Here is a 16878-nt window from a genome sequence, read left to right on the forward strand (position 1 = left end):
ATAAGCACTTCGATAATTTGACCATAGTTTATTAAGTACATATTTAAATATAATGTACCTCTGTAATTTTTAATGCAACAATAAAATAAATTATAATAATAATCATCATCGTCAGATGAAAACGTCATAATTTTCAGATAATTTCGATGATTTTTATTTGTAACTTTGTTTTTAACAATATAAAATTGTTTAGAAATACAGCTCGAGGGGGCCGTGAAAAATAAATAATAAATAAAAGTAAATAACAAAATATTGTTTTAAGCAATACAAATTATAATTTATAATAATTAATATGAGCATGCTGCATGCAATAGGTGTAAACTATAAGAAGTACCTTTTGAATAATTTAGTTTAAGTCAATCTTTTTCTATCAGTGTACCTACCTACTATCTAAGTGGCATTGTGGCTATGCTGGTGCCTGACATATGTATGAGTATATGTAGGTACATACTAACGTCTAACACTAGTAACACTAGCGCCTTGCTGAACTTATGAATTATGATACCATTCTACCATATAGGTACGTAAACAATAGCACTGATAAGTTGAAAATTGTTAAAATAAATTAGAATTATCCATACCTACATAACAATAATATTGAAATGTCAAATGATTTGTTGGTAAACAAGCAACGGCATACTTATATACAGCCTTTGAGCTTTACAACTTACAAGAGTCAATATTTTCCTATATTAGACACTGACAACAAAGCCTTATAGTTGCCGCCTTGCAAGTAAATAAAACTCCATCATAGATATGACAATAATGTATAGTTATATACTTATATAAAATAATAAATTTAACTCAATAACTAATAAGTAGTAAGTGACATGACTCAAGTTAAAAGAAATAATACACTGTTGACTGTTGTGCTTATCAAATAAAAATCATTGGAGCTTAACCCAGTATCATATGGCCATTTACCAAGAAGCAAGGATTCCTAGATATATGTTTTATCCGACTATCATTGCAATTTTTTAATCCCATTTTAATTTCTGAGCCTCAGAACGAGGAATGTATTGATTATATTATAATAATGATGTGTGTTTGTATGTATTTTTTAAGTTCTTCTTTTTCCTTTTTGTGCCTCATCACTAGAGACCGGAGTTAATCACAATTGTGCTAGAGTCCTAGAAAACCAAAGTGTAAAATACACCGTGGGGGGAAAAGCCCCCCACACCACCCTAATTAGCGTCACTGAAATTTAATAGTCACAAAAACTTAGCTAAAATCAAGTATCTATACTTCAAATACTCACAACAATTTAATTTGACTTTCTTGTAGACATTTTTTTTTTGATAAAAGAAGACAAACTTATGAGCAATCTTGTATTAAATTTTCAAATCTTAGATTTAAAAAGAACAATTTTTACGAATTTATAACTTAAAATAATTTTCACATTTTCGTGTATCATGTCAAAATACGAACTTTAAATGCTTATAAAAAATAAAATTGTGACATGTATTTTTAATATTTTTCAACTGAAATTGTAACAATATAATAGGAGCCTTGTATTATGTTTTTAACTAACAACATTTTATTGATATTTATAGAAACAATTGAAAACTAAAGATGTCCGTAAACAGCTCAAAACAAGTTAAACATTTTGAAAATTGTATCGTGTAAGGAAAATGCTAATACAATGCTAAGGTATAAACATTCAGTGAAAATTGCATGTACTTCATTCTACAGCCATTATCGATTTTGCTTAAAAATTACCGTTTTTTCCCGGTGCTTTTGAAAACTACTGAGAATTTTTACTTTTGATCACACAGTACGATGCAACTAATATAACTATATTATAAGAATAGGTAGGTACGCCAATACCCGTGCCTATTGAAATATAATAAAATAATATATAATATTATGATGGGCCATAGCCCATAGGGGCGTTATATAAGCTTGAAGCTAATATGCAATAATCAGATAAGCTATAAACAGCACGCACATTTCTTCCGCGAAAACTATGACCAATATTACGATAAATTCGTACCTACTTGGTACATCCACGTATATTATATTATTATAATATAATAATCATTACCTATTAATTATTTTAAACATTTTTTTTTCTTTGTGAGGATTTTGGTTTTAACTACGAGCCGATAAGGAGGGGCTGAAGAGTAAAACCTCTTAGGGGGGCTAAATACTAATACGGGAGGGCTAAGCCCCCCCTAGTTACGCCGATGTGTATATGAAAATTTCAAAAATTTCAATTAGCCATAACTTTAAAATAAGTCTGGGCTGCCAAATTCAGACTTCCCCATCGTTTTCAGCATGCTTAACTACATAGGTACGTAAGTACGTTAAAACAAACAAAATTGAAAAAAAAGGTTGTTCAGTAAAACAGAAAAGTTTCAAACACACGATAAAATATTGAGTTGTACGAATGCGTGCATAAAACACCGAAAATCGTTAACTCTGTAAGGCTATAACTTAAAAACTAATGATTTTCGGCAATTAATTTTTACAACATTGTTCTTATTAACTCGTTGCAATACATAAGTTTCCAAAAAAAAAATTTTAAAATTAACGTAGATTTGTTCCCAATAAATTATTATAATTATATGTAAGTACATAATATTAATATATTATATTCGTAGTGTCCATAGAGAGGGGTTGAACCCCCTGACCATCCCCTCCTGGAGCGCGACCGTCGACTATGAACCAAGGTAGTAACCACATTATTATTTCTTTTCTTTTCTTGAAGCAGTATAGACGCATAGTTGTTATAAATACAGACACACAGTGTTGAAAACAAAACTATGTTAAACAAAAAAAATATAAATTTCTGTGATTGTTCAAAGTTAATATTGATCAACATATTATTAATCCTCTAAATCCTATAAATTTTAAATTATTTTTTATTTTTGAAGCAAGTTTAATTTTCTAGATCTTTTAATTTAAAATCCATATAAGCACCTCTTATAATATTTATAAGATTCATTTTACAATAATCAATTTGCTTCATTAACAGGACATTAGAATAGTTTTTAATTATTATGCTATGTTGTGAAGGCCAATTTGAATAGCTATTGTGAGCTGAAATTAGTCTACTCATGTGTTTGTTTTAAAAATATTAAATATTTATACCTTAAGAATACTTTATCTGAAAAATTTGTAAGAAGATATGTAGGATTTGGAATGTATTTTAGAGGATGTCAGCGCACTATTTGTTTTCTCTCTGGCCCACACGGAACATAGACAAAACGCATTTACGCAGAATCATTTTTTTTATGTTTTTAAGTAATCTTATAGTAAAATCACCCATTACAAAAAATATAAAGAATAATAGTTTTGAAAGAATGACATATCGAATAGTCTAAATACTGTCTAAAAACAATTTAAACATAATTTAAATTTACATCTTTTTGTTTATTTGAAAGTCGAATACCAAGTCAAATAACAATAAAATATAAAATTTGTCATTCCCTCAAAAATATTATTCTCTATCTTTTTTTTTAATGGGTGTTTTACTCTAACATTACTTAAAAACAGAAAAAATGATTCTGCGTTAATGTGTTTTGTTTATGTTGCGCGTGGGCCAGAGAGAGAAAACAAATAGTGTGTTGATATCCTCTTAATATAAATAATATCAAATTAATATATAATTGGAATTGGAATAACATATTATGCTTATCATCTATACAAATAATATCATCTTGGTAATTGAAAATTAATTATAATTAAATTATTAGTTAACATTTTAAATTTAAAATTAAAATACATATATGTATTCAATTGTATTATTCAAATTTAATGCCCTGAGCCAATGTTAATCCAGATCCATGATTAATTGTAATTGTTGATCTTCTCATATACTGTTTCCAAGAATCTGAACCAGACTCTCGTCCACCACCAGTATGCTTTTCACCACCAAATGCACCACCTATCTCTGCTCCATTTGTTGGTATATTAACATTAACAATACCACAATCTGATCCTTTGTGGCCTGTCCACTAAACAAAGAAATTAATAAATTACAACTATAATTTATTAATTTGTAAATTGAACAGTTTTAACTCTTATAAGATTATATAAATATACAAGATGTTCAGTGTTCACGCTAAGAGTTATCACTCAATATTTCAACTGGATGACCATAGATTGGAATGAGGTTTTCACATAAAGAAATTCAAAATACACATTTTGAGAAAATTTCAAAATTTTAATCCCTGATATAAAATTTTTTTTGAACAGTAATGCCAATTTTTTACTTCAGATTTTAATTGATAAAGTTAGAATAAATGGAAATTTACAAATAAACAGTAATAAATAAAATATTTACCATATTCATTTTACAATCGAGACGAGATATCACTAATATACTATTTATATTTTGGTAATTAAACACGTTTATTAATAAAAAAATAAAAACATTTTGAATGCGTTAGTTTTAATAATTTCCATTACCTTTAACTGTTGTTAAACTTATCTATCATGATAAAAATAAAGAGTAAAATTGGAGTACATTTTGAAAACTAATTAGTGTTAAAAACAGATAATTTGTAAATTAAAATTCCAACTTATTTAATTAATAACCATGTCAATTTTGCAATAAAAAAAAATGTACACGAAAAAGTAAATAATGGTGAAACATTTTAAATATTCTCAAAATATATAATATACTATTATCTCTGTTCTCCCTTTTACCACCCGTTTTAATGCAGTCATCTAGCTTAAATATTTTATCACAAACACTGTATATTTTTTTCTTTACATACAAATAACATTAATATCATATATATTTTAATGTAGGTACATTATACATACTTTGAATACTGTGCCAATATCATTAGTGAAGATACTAGATGATAATCCTTGATCTACACTATTATTCCAAGCAATAGCTTCTTCTAAAGTATCATACTTTAATACATAAACAATAGGAGCAAATGTTTCACGGCGTACTACAGGTGAATCATACTTTAAACCTGATATAATGGTAGGTTCAACAAAATAACCAGATCTATCTAAAACCTATATTTAAAATTTAATTTTTAAAACTATATTACATCATTGTAATGCTAATACTTCATAATAAAACAAAACATTACTTTTCCTCCAAATTCTATTTGTCCTCCAGCCTCAATAGCATCAGATATTGTTTGCTTAAAATTTTCAACAGCTGTTGATGAATGCATAGGACCATAAAGAGTAGTTATATCAAGCGGATCACCTAATCTTTTTAAAACATTAGAATATGCCTTAACTAAGTTTACCAAAACAGTGTTATAAATCGATTTATGCAAAATTAATCTTCTAGTAGTGGTACATCTTTGCCCAGCTGTTCCACAGCATGCAAAAACCACAGATTGTGATACCATTTCAAGATTAGCATCAGGAGTAACAATAATAGCATTATTACCACCTAATTCTAATAATACACGACCAAATCGTTTCTGCACTTCCACACCAACCTGAATTAATATATTTTCAATAATATTATATAAATATAATAAGGACCAAAACTAATAAAATTAAAATAATCACTAACTTTTTGGCCAACAGAACTACTTCCAGTAAAAGAAACCAAATTCACCCTTTTGTCATTAACCATTGATACCCCGATATCAACATCACCAGTACATAAAGATAAAACAGCTCCTGGAATATTATTTTTTTCTAAGACTGATGCTAATATTTTTGTAGTTGCGATTGAAGTAAGAGAAGTAGTTGGCGCTCCTTTCCATATTACAACATTACCACATATCTATAATTTATGATAAGTAATTTTAATTTAAATATAATCTAAAAAAAAAAAACTATAACCTAAAATAAAGAATACCATGGAGATAGCACTATTCCAACCATAAACTGCAACAGGAAAATTAAATGCACTAATAATCCCTACTAGTCCCAATGGATTCCATTGCTCCAACATAATATGATTTGGTCTTTCAGAAGGAAATATCGAACCATTAAACATTCTTGACAAACCAACGGCATAATCACAAATATCAATATACTCTTGAACTTCGCCGATACCTTCTCCCAAAATTTTTCCTACAATGTCGATAATAAGTAATTAAATGAAACCATAATAAAAACCATGTTTATGATTTTACCCATTTCCAATGATACCAATTTTCCAAGTGGCTCCAATTTTTGTCTAAACGCACTGCCAATTTGCCTAACGACTTCACCACGTTTTGGAGCAGGTATATCAGACCATATCTTCCAAGCTTCAAGAGCATTTGACACACATCTATCATAATCTTCATCATTACCATTACGTACTGAAGCTATTGGTAGACCATTTGCTGGACAAAACGATGTAGTAATCTGCAGAGTATTTTATAGACATTTTAAATAATTCTTAAACACTAATGTTATACTAACATTTCCATTTGCATCCCATTGTCCGTCATACACACCTACATTTTCTTCGTTTAAACCAAGTTCTTTGAGAAATGAATATTTACTGTCATTTATTAAAAAACTACTGCTTTTTCTAAGAGAGACATACTTCAGAAACTTAAGATGTTTTAGAGGACTAGATTTTAAATAATTCATGGTTATTTAAACTTTTAAAGGTATACAATAATATAAATGTTTTATCTTGGATTATATTAACAGTACATAGATAATTAAACACTGTTGAAAAATAACTTATTTGCTAAACTTGTTACATCGATATTTGTTTATCTTATCAAAAACAGGTTATCAGTAAAATATCCTCTTAACCTTTGCATGAAGAACACTGTTTATTAAACTCATAATTATTTGATATTTTCACAATTAAGAGATAATTTAATAAAAAAAATAATAATAGTAATTTATATCATACATGAAATGACATCTTTTAGGTTATATTATTGTTTATTATGTACGTTAACAAAACTTGCAGTATTGGAAAAATATCTAGCTGAATTTATTCCAGAATTTTTTGTTTCAGCTGCTTGTGGATTCACTATTTCTAATCCCTAAAATAGAAAACACAAAATTATAATTTAACTATTTATACGAATTTACATTACTTAAACAAAAAAAAATGGCTAAAATATTAAAGCAATAATTGAATTCATTCAAGACGATTTATTAGGCATGACTTTTTATAGAAAATTTTCATTAAATATTAATACACATTAATAAAACATAACCAAATGCTTTTGAGAGTAGAATAAGAAAACATAACAAATGTTTATTAAATTACTTATAATTATAATGACTAAAAAAAATTGACAGTTAAAAGAGATACCAAGAAAAGATCTGACATATTTATTATTCAAGACCCTGTTACATGATCAAGTTTGAATCAATTATTTACCTATAAAGCGAACAAAAAAAAAACATAGTGGTTCACCCTGTAAATGCAATAAAATTATCATACTATCTTATCTTAAATTATTGTTTTTTTGTTCTTCACAGTTCATCGAGTAATACACAGTATTTTTCTTCAACTTTTTAGAGGACAAAATACAATTATTTTCATTTTAAATCATCTGTGCATTATCAAGAAGTAATTAATGTATTTTTGACTTTTAAGAGACATGAATTGGTTCCGTCTTACAAACACTTAATATAGCAAATTGTATGACAGTTAATTTGACTCTATTATGTTTAATTTTATAGTGAATTCACCTAAAACCAAATTTAGAAGTAAGAATAGTGGATGGCATAGAATTTTTTTAAATATTTTAATATCAATTTGTCACCCCACCGAGTCATCAATCTATAAATCTGCCGTGTATTATTGGCACGCCCCTGCACACAAGTCGGCCGCTGTTTGCATATCTTATTGTGAAGTATAGTTATAACTTATGAGCGTTTTAAAATATTGTAAATGCTCATAACTAGTTTTAAAATTAAAATATAAAAAAACCTACGTCATCCACTAGATAATATTCTTAGTTCTAAATTTGGTTTAAGTAAATACACTATAAAATTAAACATAACAGAGTTAAATTAACTATTCAGAATGTACAATTTGCTATGTTATGCGTTTGTAGGATGGAGGTCGGAGACAATGCATGCGAGTATGACATCCTCTTAAGGGGATTCCACCCGACACACTGTGTTAATGATGCACGGTGAATAATAACACTTAAATGTATGAATTAAATCAATCTTTATTGGCACAACTAGGGGGGCTTATTCCCCCCCCCAAAAAAAAATAAATATCCCTTATTGATTTAGATTTAAGCCCCTTATGGGTTATTTTAAATAGTTTTGTTATATGGGCTGTAGCTCCCCCCCCAGAATTTGAACCCTAATTGCGCATATTTCAATCTTATATCCCTTGGCATCTTATCATAATATGCAATCTATTTTAAAAATGTAATGGCTATTTAAAATACAACTTACTTGAAGAGGAGTGAAGGCCACACTAGATGCAGTACCAGATACTTGTTTTTTAACTGAAGTAGCACCACCCCATGCTTGCTGTTTTTGTAAATTTTTTTGAAGTGTCTTTGAAATTCGCACTTTTGTTTTTTCATCAACTTGTGCATGACGAATTCTACCAGTTCCAGACTTTCCAATGGTTCCTCGAGTATAACCTAAGTCTTCTTGATATGCATCATCTTCAATCTTAATTTAAGAAAAAATATGTATGTTATAGATGTAATTAAAAATGAATTGCTTTTAATATTTTTTTGTAATATTTACATCTGCAAAATTCATTCTGTTTGCTTGTTTACGTAGCTCTGTGACAGCATAACGTTCCTTCATTTTGCGTACTCTTTTTCCGCCTCGCTTCTTTCGACCCGGGTCTATAGGCTTGGGTAGAGGTTTGATAAATTTAACTGGAGGTGGTTCCTATACATTTTAAATAATATATAATTTTTTATTTAAAACAAACAAATACAAAATATTATAAGACAACCGTTAATTTGTCCAATTTTTTTTCTATATCTTCTTTTAATGTCATTCCTATATGTCCATCAAGACTCTCATGTGCAGCATCAACTCTTGCAGCTAATGTACTTTTTGTTGCAACAAGCCTAGCTGCTTTTCTTCGTAAATCCTAAAGAATAATTAATTTAAATTAAGTGTAATTTGTTAAATTGAATGTATAATTTAATAACTATTTCTTACTGGTGGATTATTTTGTACTAAAGAGCAATGAAAAATAAAACCCGTATGTGGCATTGCGTTGACTTGTGAAAAACCAGATAAAAGTCTTTTTTGAGAACCTAATAATAAAACATTACATGCTGGCATTTTTGATAAATTTGTCAAACCTCCAGCTACACCTAGAAAAATATTAAAAAAGATATTACTGATCTAAAAAAAAATATAAAAATGTATATATATTACCCATAATTTTTGCAGCTGTTGATGCACCAACAATAACAGAAAGATTAGGCGCTATGTATGTCATTCTACTCTCTACGTATTCATAAACTTTCAATTTTAATTTATTAAGGTCAATAGCCATATCACAAGCTTCACGGACTTCAAATAGTTCATTTTCATTTAAAAATTGTCTAAAATACACAAAATAATTAAAAATTGTATACAATTTAGGCTGAATAAAAACAACCTTAATAATTAATAATATATAACAATATTCTATAGTTTGAGATTTAAAATAATGTAGAAATTGTATAAATAATAAACATGCAGAAATTGTACCTTGCACAAGATAAAGAATTACAACCGAAATAGTATATAGTTTGTCACATAAATAAATACAGCAATTTGTTTAATTTAATAACAAAAGAGATTATGATATTATGCTAACTAAGTCAGTTTCTTATAGCTTTAAATAACAACTTTAAATACATAGCATAAAGTTACTAATTTTACCCTTGTGTAGTTGATGCAGTAACAGAAACAACCATAATAGTAGCTTGAGTAAGAAACGTTGGAAGTACTTCATTGTTTTTAGATTGTTCAAGAGTATTACCTAGTTCTTTAACTGTCTGTACATATTCTAATGGGCCGACAACTAAAGATTCTAACTCTGGAAATCGTTTTGAATATTTATCTCGAACAAATTTATGTATGATGACTGAAAAAATTGTAACAATTAGTTAATATACGTTTCTCAGTACATTAGATTTTCAAATATCTTACGAATTTCATCATCAATCTCTACAATCAAATTGTTTGCATCCACAATTAAGAGGTATTCGGGATCAGACTCAACAGGTCCTAATTCATCCTCAGTTCTCCTTTGTCTGCTCTGAAATACATCAATCTGCTGCATTATATTCACTAAACGCACTGAATCCCGTAACTTTGCAAGATCACGGATTTTGGCATTTTTAAAATCTACAAAAGGATTCAAAAAAATAATAATTTCTATATTATATGCACTATATATTTTACAAAAAATACCAGTTTGTTTTGGAATCAAAGCGTTATCTGGAAGATTATGAGGAGTCTCCTCTTGTATGACCACCATTGGCTCACTATCATCGTAGCCATCTTCTTCCAAATCAGCAAGTAACTCTTCTGCTAGAGACATCTTAAATTGTTTTTTAACATTAAAAACTGAAGAAAAACTTCAATATTAATTATTAGTTATAACAACTCATGATGTATTATAAGATAAGTTTTTAATTATACTCTATTCAAGTACACGGGTTTGCGCATATGCTACTGACTGCTGCATGTTGCCGGACCCCCAAGATTGATCATTCGGAAACAATCGTCCTTTCCGTTGTATGTTCAGAAACGATTATTACCGACCGTCCGCCGACGTGTACAGTGTCAATATTACCGCCGCTGTCGCTGTGCATAAGTGGTGGGGAGCCATGTGCGGTCATGACGTGTTTTCCTTTGGCGATTTGATGTACTCTTAAGTTGAATAGAGTATAGCATTTACTTATTACAATTATATTTTTGAATTTTTCCTAAGTTATGTTGGACTTCTGAACTATACCCTACTATTTTATCATGGCTGATTCCCAACTATTTATATATGAATATGAACAAATGTCAACATTTCCTACTTTATAAACAGCGGCCGACTTCGACATCGGTCACAACATTCACAACTGTAGGTAGCATAAAAACAGCTACCTATATAGTTAAGTTGTTGTATATATATTCTAACATGGTACTTACTGCTTGTAGTTAGTAGGTTGCTAGAGAGGTACACGTTGATTGCTACTTGCTATAATTTATAGTATAGCAATAATGCTCTGCGGCGGAGTGGTCCATTACTCCATTGTTGGATTATTATGCGTCGGCAGCGTCGCTGCCCGCTGCAACAATGCGTCAACGCGTAAAGTGCAAACTGCAAAGCCGTCAATGGCGTATGCAACTGGAAATTGGAATAAGCATGGAATAGCTGGTATTTGTAAATAAATAAATTATCAATGTTTTGAAATATTCTTATCGCTATTTATCATGGAAAAACCACTTGACCATAATAATTGTAATCCTATTTTTTTTTTTTTTTGAAATTATCCGAAATTTTGAAAAAACACGGACTACGATTTGAGATAGTTAAGTATAGTTAATATAGATAGAATCTTAAATCGTGACACGGACTTGAGTATAATAGATTAATTAAGTCAGTGATATAGAATATAACAAATTACGTAATTGTAGCCTGTAGTGTACTAGTGTGTAGTTACTAGATTGCAACATATTACATTAGTCTGAGTCAGTTAATACTTCATTCATATTTCTGATTTCATTTCATAGTACCAATAAGGATATCCATCTACTCAGTATTCAAAATAACTTTAATAGAACATTTAACATTTTTGCTACTGGTAAATATCGAATAATTATATGGTATACAACATAACATAAGAGCACTGTAAAGTGTAAACTACTTACTTCTTTAGAAATGTTAGTTTTTATGTCAAATTAATTTCTAAAATACTTTTTTTTTAGATAGTAATTTATAAATTGAATTTGTGCTGTTTAATTCCAAAGTAAGTATACCTATTAAATTAAAATATGATGTACAGAGTTTTTTTGAAAAAAAATCATTTCAGAGGACGTTGCATCCGCAACTGTTGTCTCCGTCTTACACATGTAAGATATGGCAAATTTTCGTTCACCAGTTTCAAAAGCGTGTTGTTAGTTTTGATAGAGTGAATTGATCTATTATCAAACTTTAAGGTAAGAACATTGTCTGTGTTCTCTTGTTGGTATTTTACGTTATTTTAAAATTTAAGTGAATTATGAGAATTTTAAAATATTAATATTTTACTTATAACTCACATTAAAATCAAAACATCGTAAAAAACCAACGAGAGAACTCAGATAATGCACTCACCTATAACTTTGATAATAGGTCAATTCACTCTAATATCAAAACTAACAGCACAATATTGAAACTGGTGAAGTATATAACAACATAATTATGCGGGTGTGACGTCCTCTTAAATTGTCTATTATATTATTCAATATTTATTGATATAAATGATTGGTATTTTTAACTGACAATTAAAATGTACATAATAATAAGTTAAATTAAAACTACATTTTTATTAGGTAGATAATATATATTTTCATTATTAATTTATATTGTTTAGTGATTGCATTTAATTTTATATATGTCGTAAGATACCTAATTGCTTTCATGTATTCTTAAAAAGCTTACATAATGAAAAATAATTTTTATAATTTGTATTCATATTTATGAAGATTTGTAATTAAATTAAATTTTGATTACTTTCAGTTTATTTTGTGGAATACTGTTATGAGTAATCCTAATCAAAATAAATGGAGAGGTGGTGGACATTGGAAAAAATATAAAAGTAAAAATAATCAACAAAAAAATACTAAAAATATTGAACCTGATATGAATATTAATAATGAATATTTTCAAGAGTGTCCATTTCACGGATGGCAGCTTTATTTTCCAAATGAAAAATATGATGAAAATAGTATAGCCGTAAAATGTATTTTGGCTAGTGTATCATTTTTAAACACTCATGAACAAAATATTTCTATTGAACAACTTGTAGAAAATAAATCATATCTTTTAAATGTAGATTCTTTAAACCAAGATGAAGATTTCACCACAGTCTGGTCACATTTTTGGGATGATTTAACAAACCGCCCAAATTACACATTGCAGTGTTTAGGACTTGCTATTCATCAGTATGCATTGGAAGAATTAAATAAAAATATTCGTGATGACTGTACTAAGTTCAAAAATTTGCCAATTATTCATCCTAGAATTATAAATTTTGGTCCAATTTTTCATTTGAAAAATTTAAGAGCTGATACAGATGGAAAACTAATTTTAGTTCATGGAACTGTAATAAAAGCCAGCAGTTTAAAATTTCAATGTTTGTGGTTGGGATTTTCATGCAATACCTGTGGCTCAGTTCAAAATATCAAACAACCTGATGGTATATTTTTAAAACCAAAACAATGTAGCAATGCGGCATGCCGTATACGTTCATTTTCTATTTGTAGAAATTCACCTCTTACTCAAACTATTAACTGTCAAACTATTCGAGTTCAAGAATTACAAAGCGATGACCAGAGAGAGAGTGGTAGAGTACCCAGAACCGTTGAATGTGAACTCACAAATGATTTGGTTTATACTTGTATACCTGGAGATGTTGTTACTGTAACTGGTATTGTGAAAAAGAAATCATGTAATACTAGTAAACAAAATGCTCAAAGTAAAGAATCTAACATTTTTATGCAATATGTTGAAGTAATATCCATACAAAACAATAAAAACCAGTCTAAAGGAAAGGTTACTAGTACTGCATTTAAATTTACAATGAGAGATTATTACTGTATCCAAAAACTCCATTCAAAACCATATCTCTTTGAACTTATGGTAAACTCATTATGTCCAGGGATTTATGGTCATGAAATGGTGAAAGCTGGTATGTTGCTTTCACTATTTGGAGGAAGTAACTGTAATTTCAATCAAACACGTGGAGATATTCATATTTTAGTCATTGGTGATCCTGGTCTTGGAAAATCACAAATGCTTCAATCTGTGTGCAACATTTCACCACGGGGTGTGTTTGTTTGTGGAAGTACATGTTCATCAGCAGGACTAACAGTTAGTTTGACTCGAGAGAAAGGTATTGATTTTTCTTTAGAAGCTGGAGCTGTTGTTTTAGCTGATCAAGGTGTGTGTTGTATTGATGAATTCGATAAAATGACTCAAGATCATAATACATTACTAGAAGCTATGGAACAACAAACAATAAGCATTGCAAAAGGTGGAGTTATTTGTTCCTTACCTTGTCGTACCACTATAATGGCTGCTGCAAATCCTATTGGTGGACACTATGACCGAGATAAAAGCGTATTAGATAATTTGAAAATGAGTCAAGCAATGTTATCTCGTTTTGATTTAATTTTTCTACTTATAGACACACCGGATGAGTTGACTGATAGACATCTTACTGAACATGTGCTTAATATACATACAAATAAGGTGAATCAAACCCAGAATATAAACAGTTCTTGTGAAATTCATAGTTCGCTGAAAGAGCGATTATCACAATTTAGTAAAAACAGTGACTATATTTCTCAATCAGAATTACGTAAATATATTGCATATGCGAGAAAATATGTTTCGTCTCCAACACTGTCGAATGAAGCCAAAGAAATGTTACAACAGTTTTTTATTGAACTACGAACTAACAATTTAAGCTATGGTATTCCAATAACTGTAAGACAATTAGAGTCATGTATTAGACTTGCACAAGCACGTGCTAAAGTAGAACTTCGAGAAGAAGTGACTGCAAAAGATGCATATGAAATAATTGAACTGCTTAATTTTAGTCTTGTAAAAACTCAATGCGATGAATTTAGCGGATTTGGATTCAAGAAAAGTGTGAAAAAAACAGGGATTCGAGCACAATCACGGAAATTATTAGCTGAGTTACAAAGACATGGTAAAACAGAACGAATGTTTAGTATAGATCAAATGAAGTTATTTTCAAAACAGTTAAACATTGCCACTTTAGATTTCTACAACATTGTAGACTTATTAAACAATGAAGCAATTATAATTAAAAAAGGAAACAATATGTATGAGTTAAAAGTTTAATAGATATTGATATTGGAATAAGTTACGGCCTTTATATTTTCTAATTATTTATATATTTTTTGTCTTATTATTAGCTTACTGCAATTAATTACTATGTTTAGATTAACAAATTAAGTTAAAATCTAAGATAAGTAAATTGTATTAAATAGTTTTTATGTTATTTTAATTTATATTATATGCAATGAAATATGTTAATGGTTATAGCACTTTCTGAATCTGAATTCTTGATAATAAAAAATAATGTATTCATCTTTAAACACTATATTTGCTGTTAGTACCTATTTTATGTTAAACAATATCTGTTTGGTTTTTAATTTTTTTTAATATTTAAGTGTACAATACAATTTAATTTTTATCTAGTTGCTATTATGTTTTAAATTTAAGGATTATTTCCAATGTGTTCAATAAATAAATTAAACTACATAGCCACATAGGTATAAATTATTAGGGACATTGGATAGGGTGTACTCATATTATTGTACTTGAAGATACGGTAAATTAGACTTATATTTATTACCATCGCATTATAAATTAATATTCTTCAAACAAGATAATTTTTAAATTACTAATTATGTTAAGTTGAAATTAAATTATATTGTATAATTGTTTTTCAAATTTCAATATTAATGTCTATAAAAAAAAATGGCGATTGGTGCTATAATGCAATAGACAATGCAATAAGTCTAAATACTTAATATAAAACAACTGTTTTGATGAAATTTTTATACTCTAGATTTTTTATTAATTGTGTAGTAATTATCTATCTGAAATACTAAGATGTACAATTTGTATTTAATTTATTATCCAATTGTATGTTCAATAGTTAATGTAAAATACAATGACATAACAATTCTTATGTTTACATTTGCTATAATGTTATAGATGGACAGATCAAAACTGTGTGGATGTAAAGGAGTTAGAACTTGTTTTGTATGTGAAAAAAAATTTAATTTAACACCTACTATCAATTCTGACAGTTTAAAAGTTAGTTACTATACACATCTTTATTTGTTATTTTATTTATTGCATTGTTTGATTTTTAGAAGTTATCAAATGCATCATATTGTTCTTACTGCAATTTACTATGGAGTGGTTGGAATGCATATGAATATAAAAACCATCCAAATCATACTGGTACATCATACTATTTAGATGGCATTTTTATTGAACATGAATTTATCACGGAAGAAGAAGAAACAATGCTAATGAAGAACTTAGATGCTATGCCTTGGGATGTATCACAAAGTGGTCGAAGAAAACAAGTAAATACATTTTGTTTTATTACTGTTAATTTAAATAAAATTATAAATATATTTTTAGAACTTTGGACCTAAGTGTAACTTTAAAAAGCGTCGTTTATCAATGGGCAATTTTAATGGTTTTCCATTGTCCACAAAGTTTGTTCAAGATCGTTTTGATAAAATTCCAATTATGAAGAATTATTTTACAATAGAACAGTGTTCATTGGAATACAGACCAGAAATGGGTGCATCAATTGATCCTCATGTAGACGATTGCTGGATTTGGGGTGAAAGAATTATAACATTAAGCTTACAATCTGATACTGTACTTACTTTAACTCCACACAACATCAAATATAGTAATCAGTACAACATAGACTATATACCAAATGTCAAATGTTTGCCAATTCCAGTAAATCGTGTTAATTATCCAATTGATGTTGTGCGAATATTAATGCCAAGAAGATCACTTTTAGTTTTATATGGAAAACCTAGATATTTATGGGAACATTGTATACTCAGAGAAGATATTCATGAAAGAAGAGTATGTATTGCTTACAGAGAATTCACACCACCTTATTTAAAAGGCGGAGAAAAGTATACTGAAAGCTGTGATATATTACAAAAAGCTAAATGTTTTTGGTAAAAATGTAATATTTTATTTAAATATAATATGTGTTTTTCATGATTTTA

The 16878-nt window shown here is 28.6% G+C and overlaps 4 protein-coding genes across 5 annotated transcripts; 2 read left to right on the forward strand and 2 right to left on the reverse strand.

Moving 5' to 3' along the window:
• Nucleotides 1-3662: 3662 nt before the first annotated feature.
• Nucleotides 3663-6517, reverse strand: LOC132938112 (putative aldehyde dehydrogenase family 7 member A1 homolog). Its single transcript, XM_061004787.1, has 7 exons — nucleotides 6343-6517; nucleotides 6069-6285; nucleotides 5789-6006; nucleotides 5498-5713; nucleotides 5058-5420; nucleotides 4774-4980; nucleotides 3663-3959 (listed from the first exon to the last, which is right to left on the reverse strand). The coding sequence occupies exons 1-7, from the start codon at nucleotides 6514-6516 to the stop codon at nucleotides 3747-3749; spliced, it is 1608 nt and encodes a 535-aa protein (XP_060860770.1). The 5' UTR covers nucleotide 6517; the 3' UTR covers nucleotides 3663-3746.
• Nucleotides 6518-6549: 32 nt separating this feature from the next.
• On the reverse strand, nucleotides 6550-11257 carry LOC132938113 (U4/U6 small nuclear ribonucleoprotein Prp31). The gene is made up of 10 exons (XM_061004788.1): nucleotides 11020-11257; nucleotides 10288-10417; nucleotides 10024-10221; nucleotides 9754-9958; nucleotides 9262-9431; nucleotides 9040-9197; nucleotides 8828-8968; nucleotides 8611-8760; nucleotides 8308-8532; nucleotides 6550-6926 (listed from the first exon to the last, which is right to left on the reverse strand). The coding sequence occupies exons 2-10, from the start codon at nucleotides 10415-10417 to the stop codon at nucleotides 6816-6818; spliced, it is 1488 nt and encodes a 495-aa protein (XP_060860771.1). The 5' UTR covers nucleotides 11020-11257; the 3' UTR covers nucleotides 6550-6815.
• Nucleotides 11258-11383: 126 nt separating this feature from the next.
• Nucleotides 11384-16873, forward strand: LOC132938117 (alpha-ketoglutarate-dependent dioxygenase alkB homolog 4). 2 transcript variants are annotated; one of them, XM_061004796.1, is made up of 4 exons: nucleotides 11384-11402; nucleotides 15827-15928; nucleotides 15988-16206; nucleotides 16265-16873. In XM_061004796.1, exons 2-4 carry the CDS (start codon nucleotides 15827-15829, stop codon nucleotides 16829-16831), a joined length of 888 nt encoding a protein of 295 aa, XP_060860779.1. In that variant the 5' UTR covers nucleotides 11384-11402; the 3' UTR covers nucleotides 16832-16873. The 2 variants fall into 2 exon arrangements, with proteins under 2 accessions (XP_060860779.1, XP_060860778.1); XM_061004795.1 differs by lacking the exon at nucleotides 11384-11402 and adding an exon at nucleotides 12648-12671.
• Nucleotides 12614-15826, forward strand: LOC132938110 (DNA helicase MCM8-like). The gene has a single exon (XM_061004784.1). The coding sequence runs from the start codon at nucleotides 12614-12616 to the stop codon at nucleotides 14942-14944; it is 2331 nt and encodes a 776-aa protein (XP_060860767.1). The 3' UTR covers nucleotides 14945-15826.
• Nucleotides 16874-16878: the final 5 nt, after the last annotated feature.

This window comes from Metopolophium dirhodum, chromosome 2, assembly GCF_019925205.1.
Source record: "Metopolophium dirhodum isolate CAU chromosome 2, ASM1992520v1, whole genome shotgun sequence".
Taxonomy (NCBI): domain Eukaryota; kingdom Metazoa; phylum Arthropoda; class Insecta; order Hemiptera; family Aphididae; genus Metopolophium; species Metopolophium dirhodum.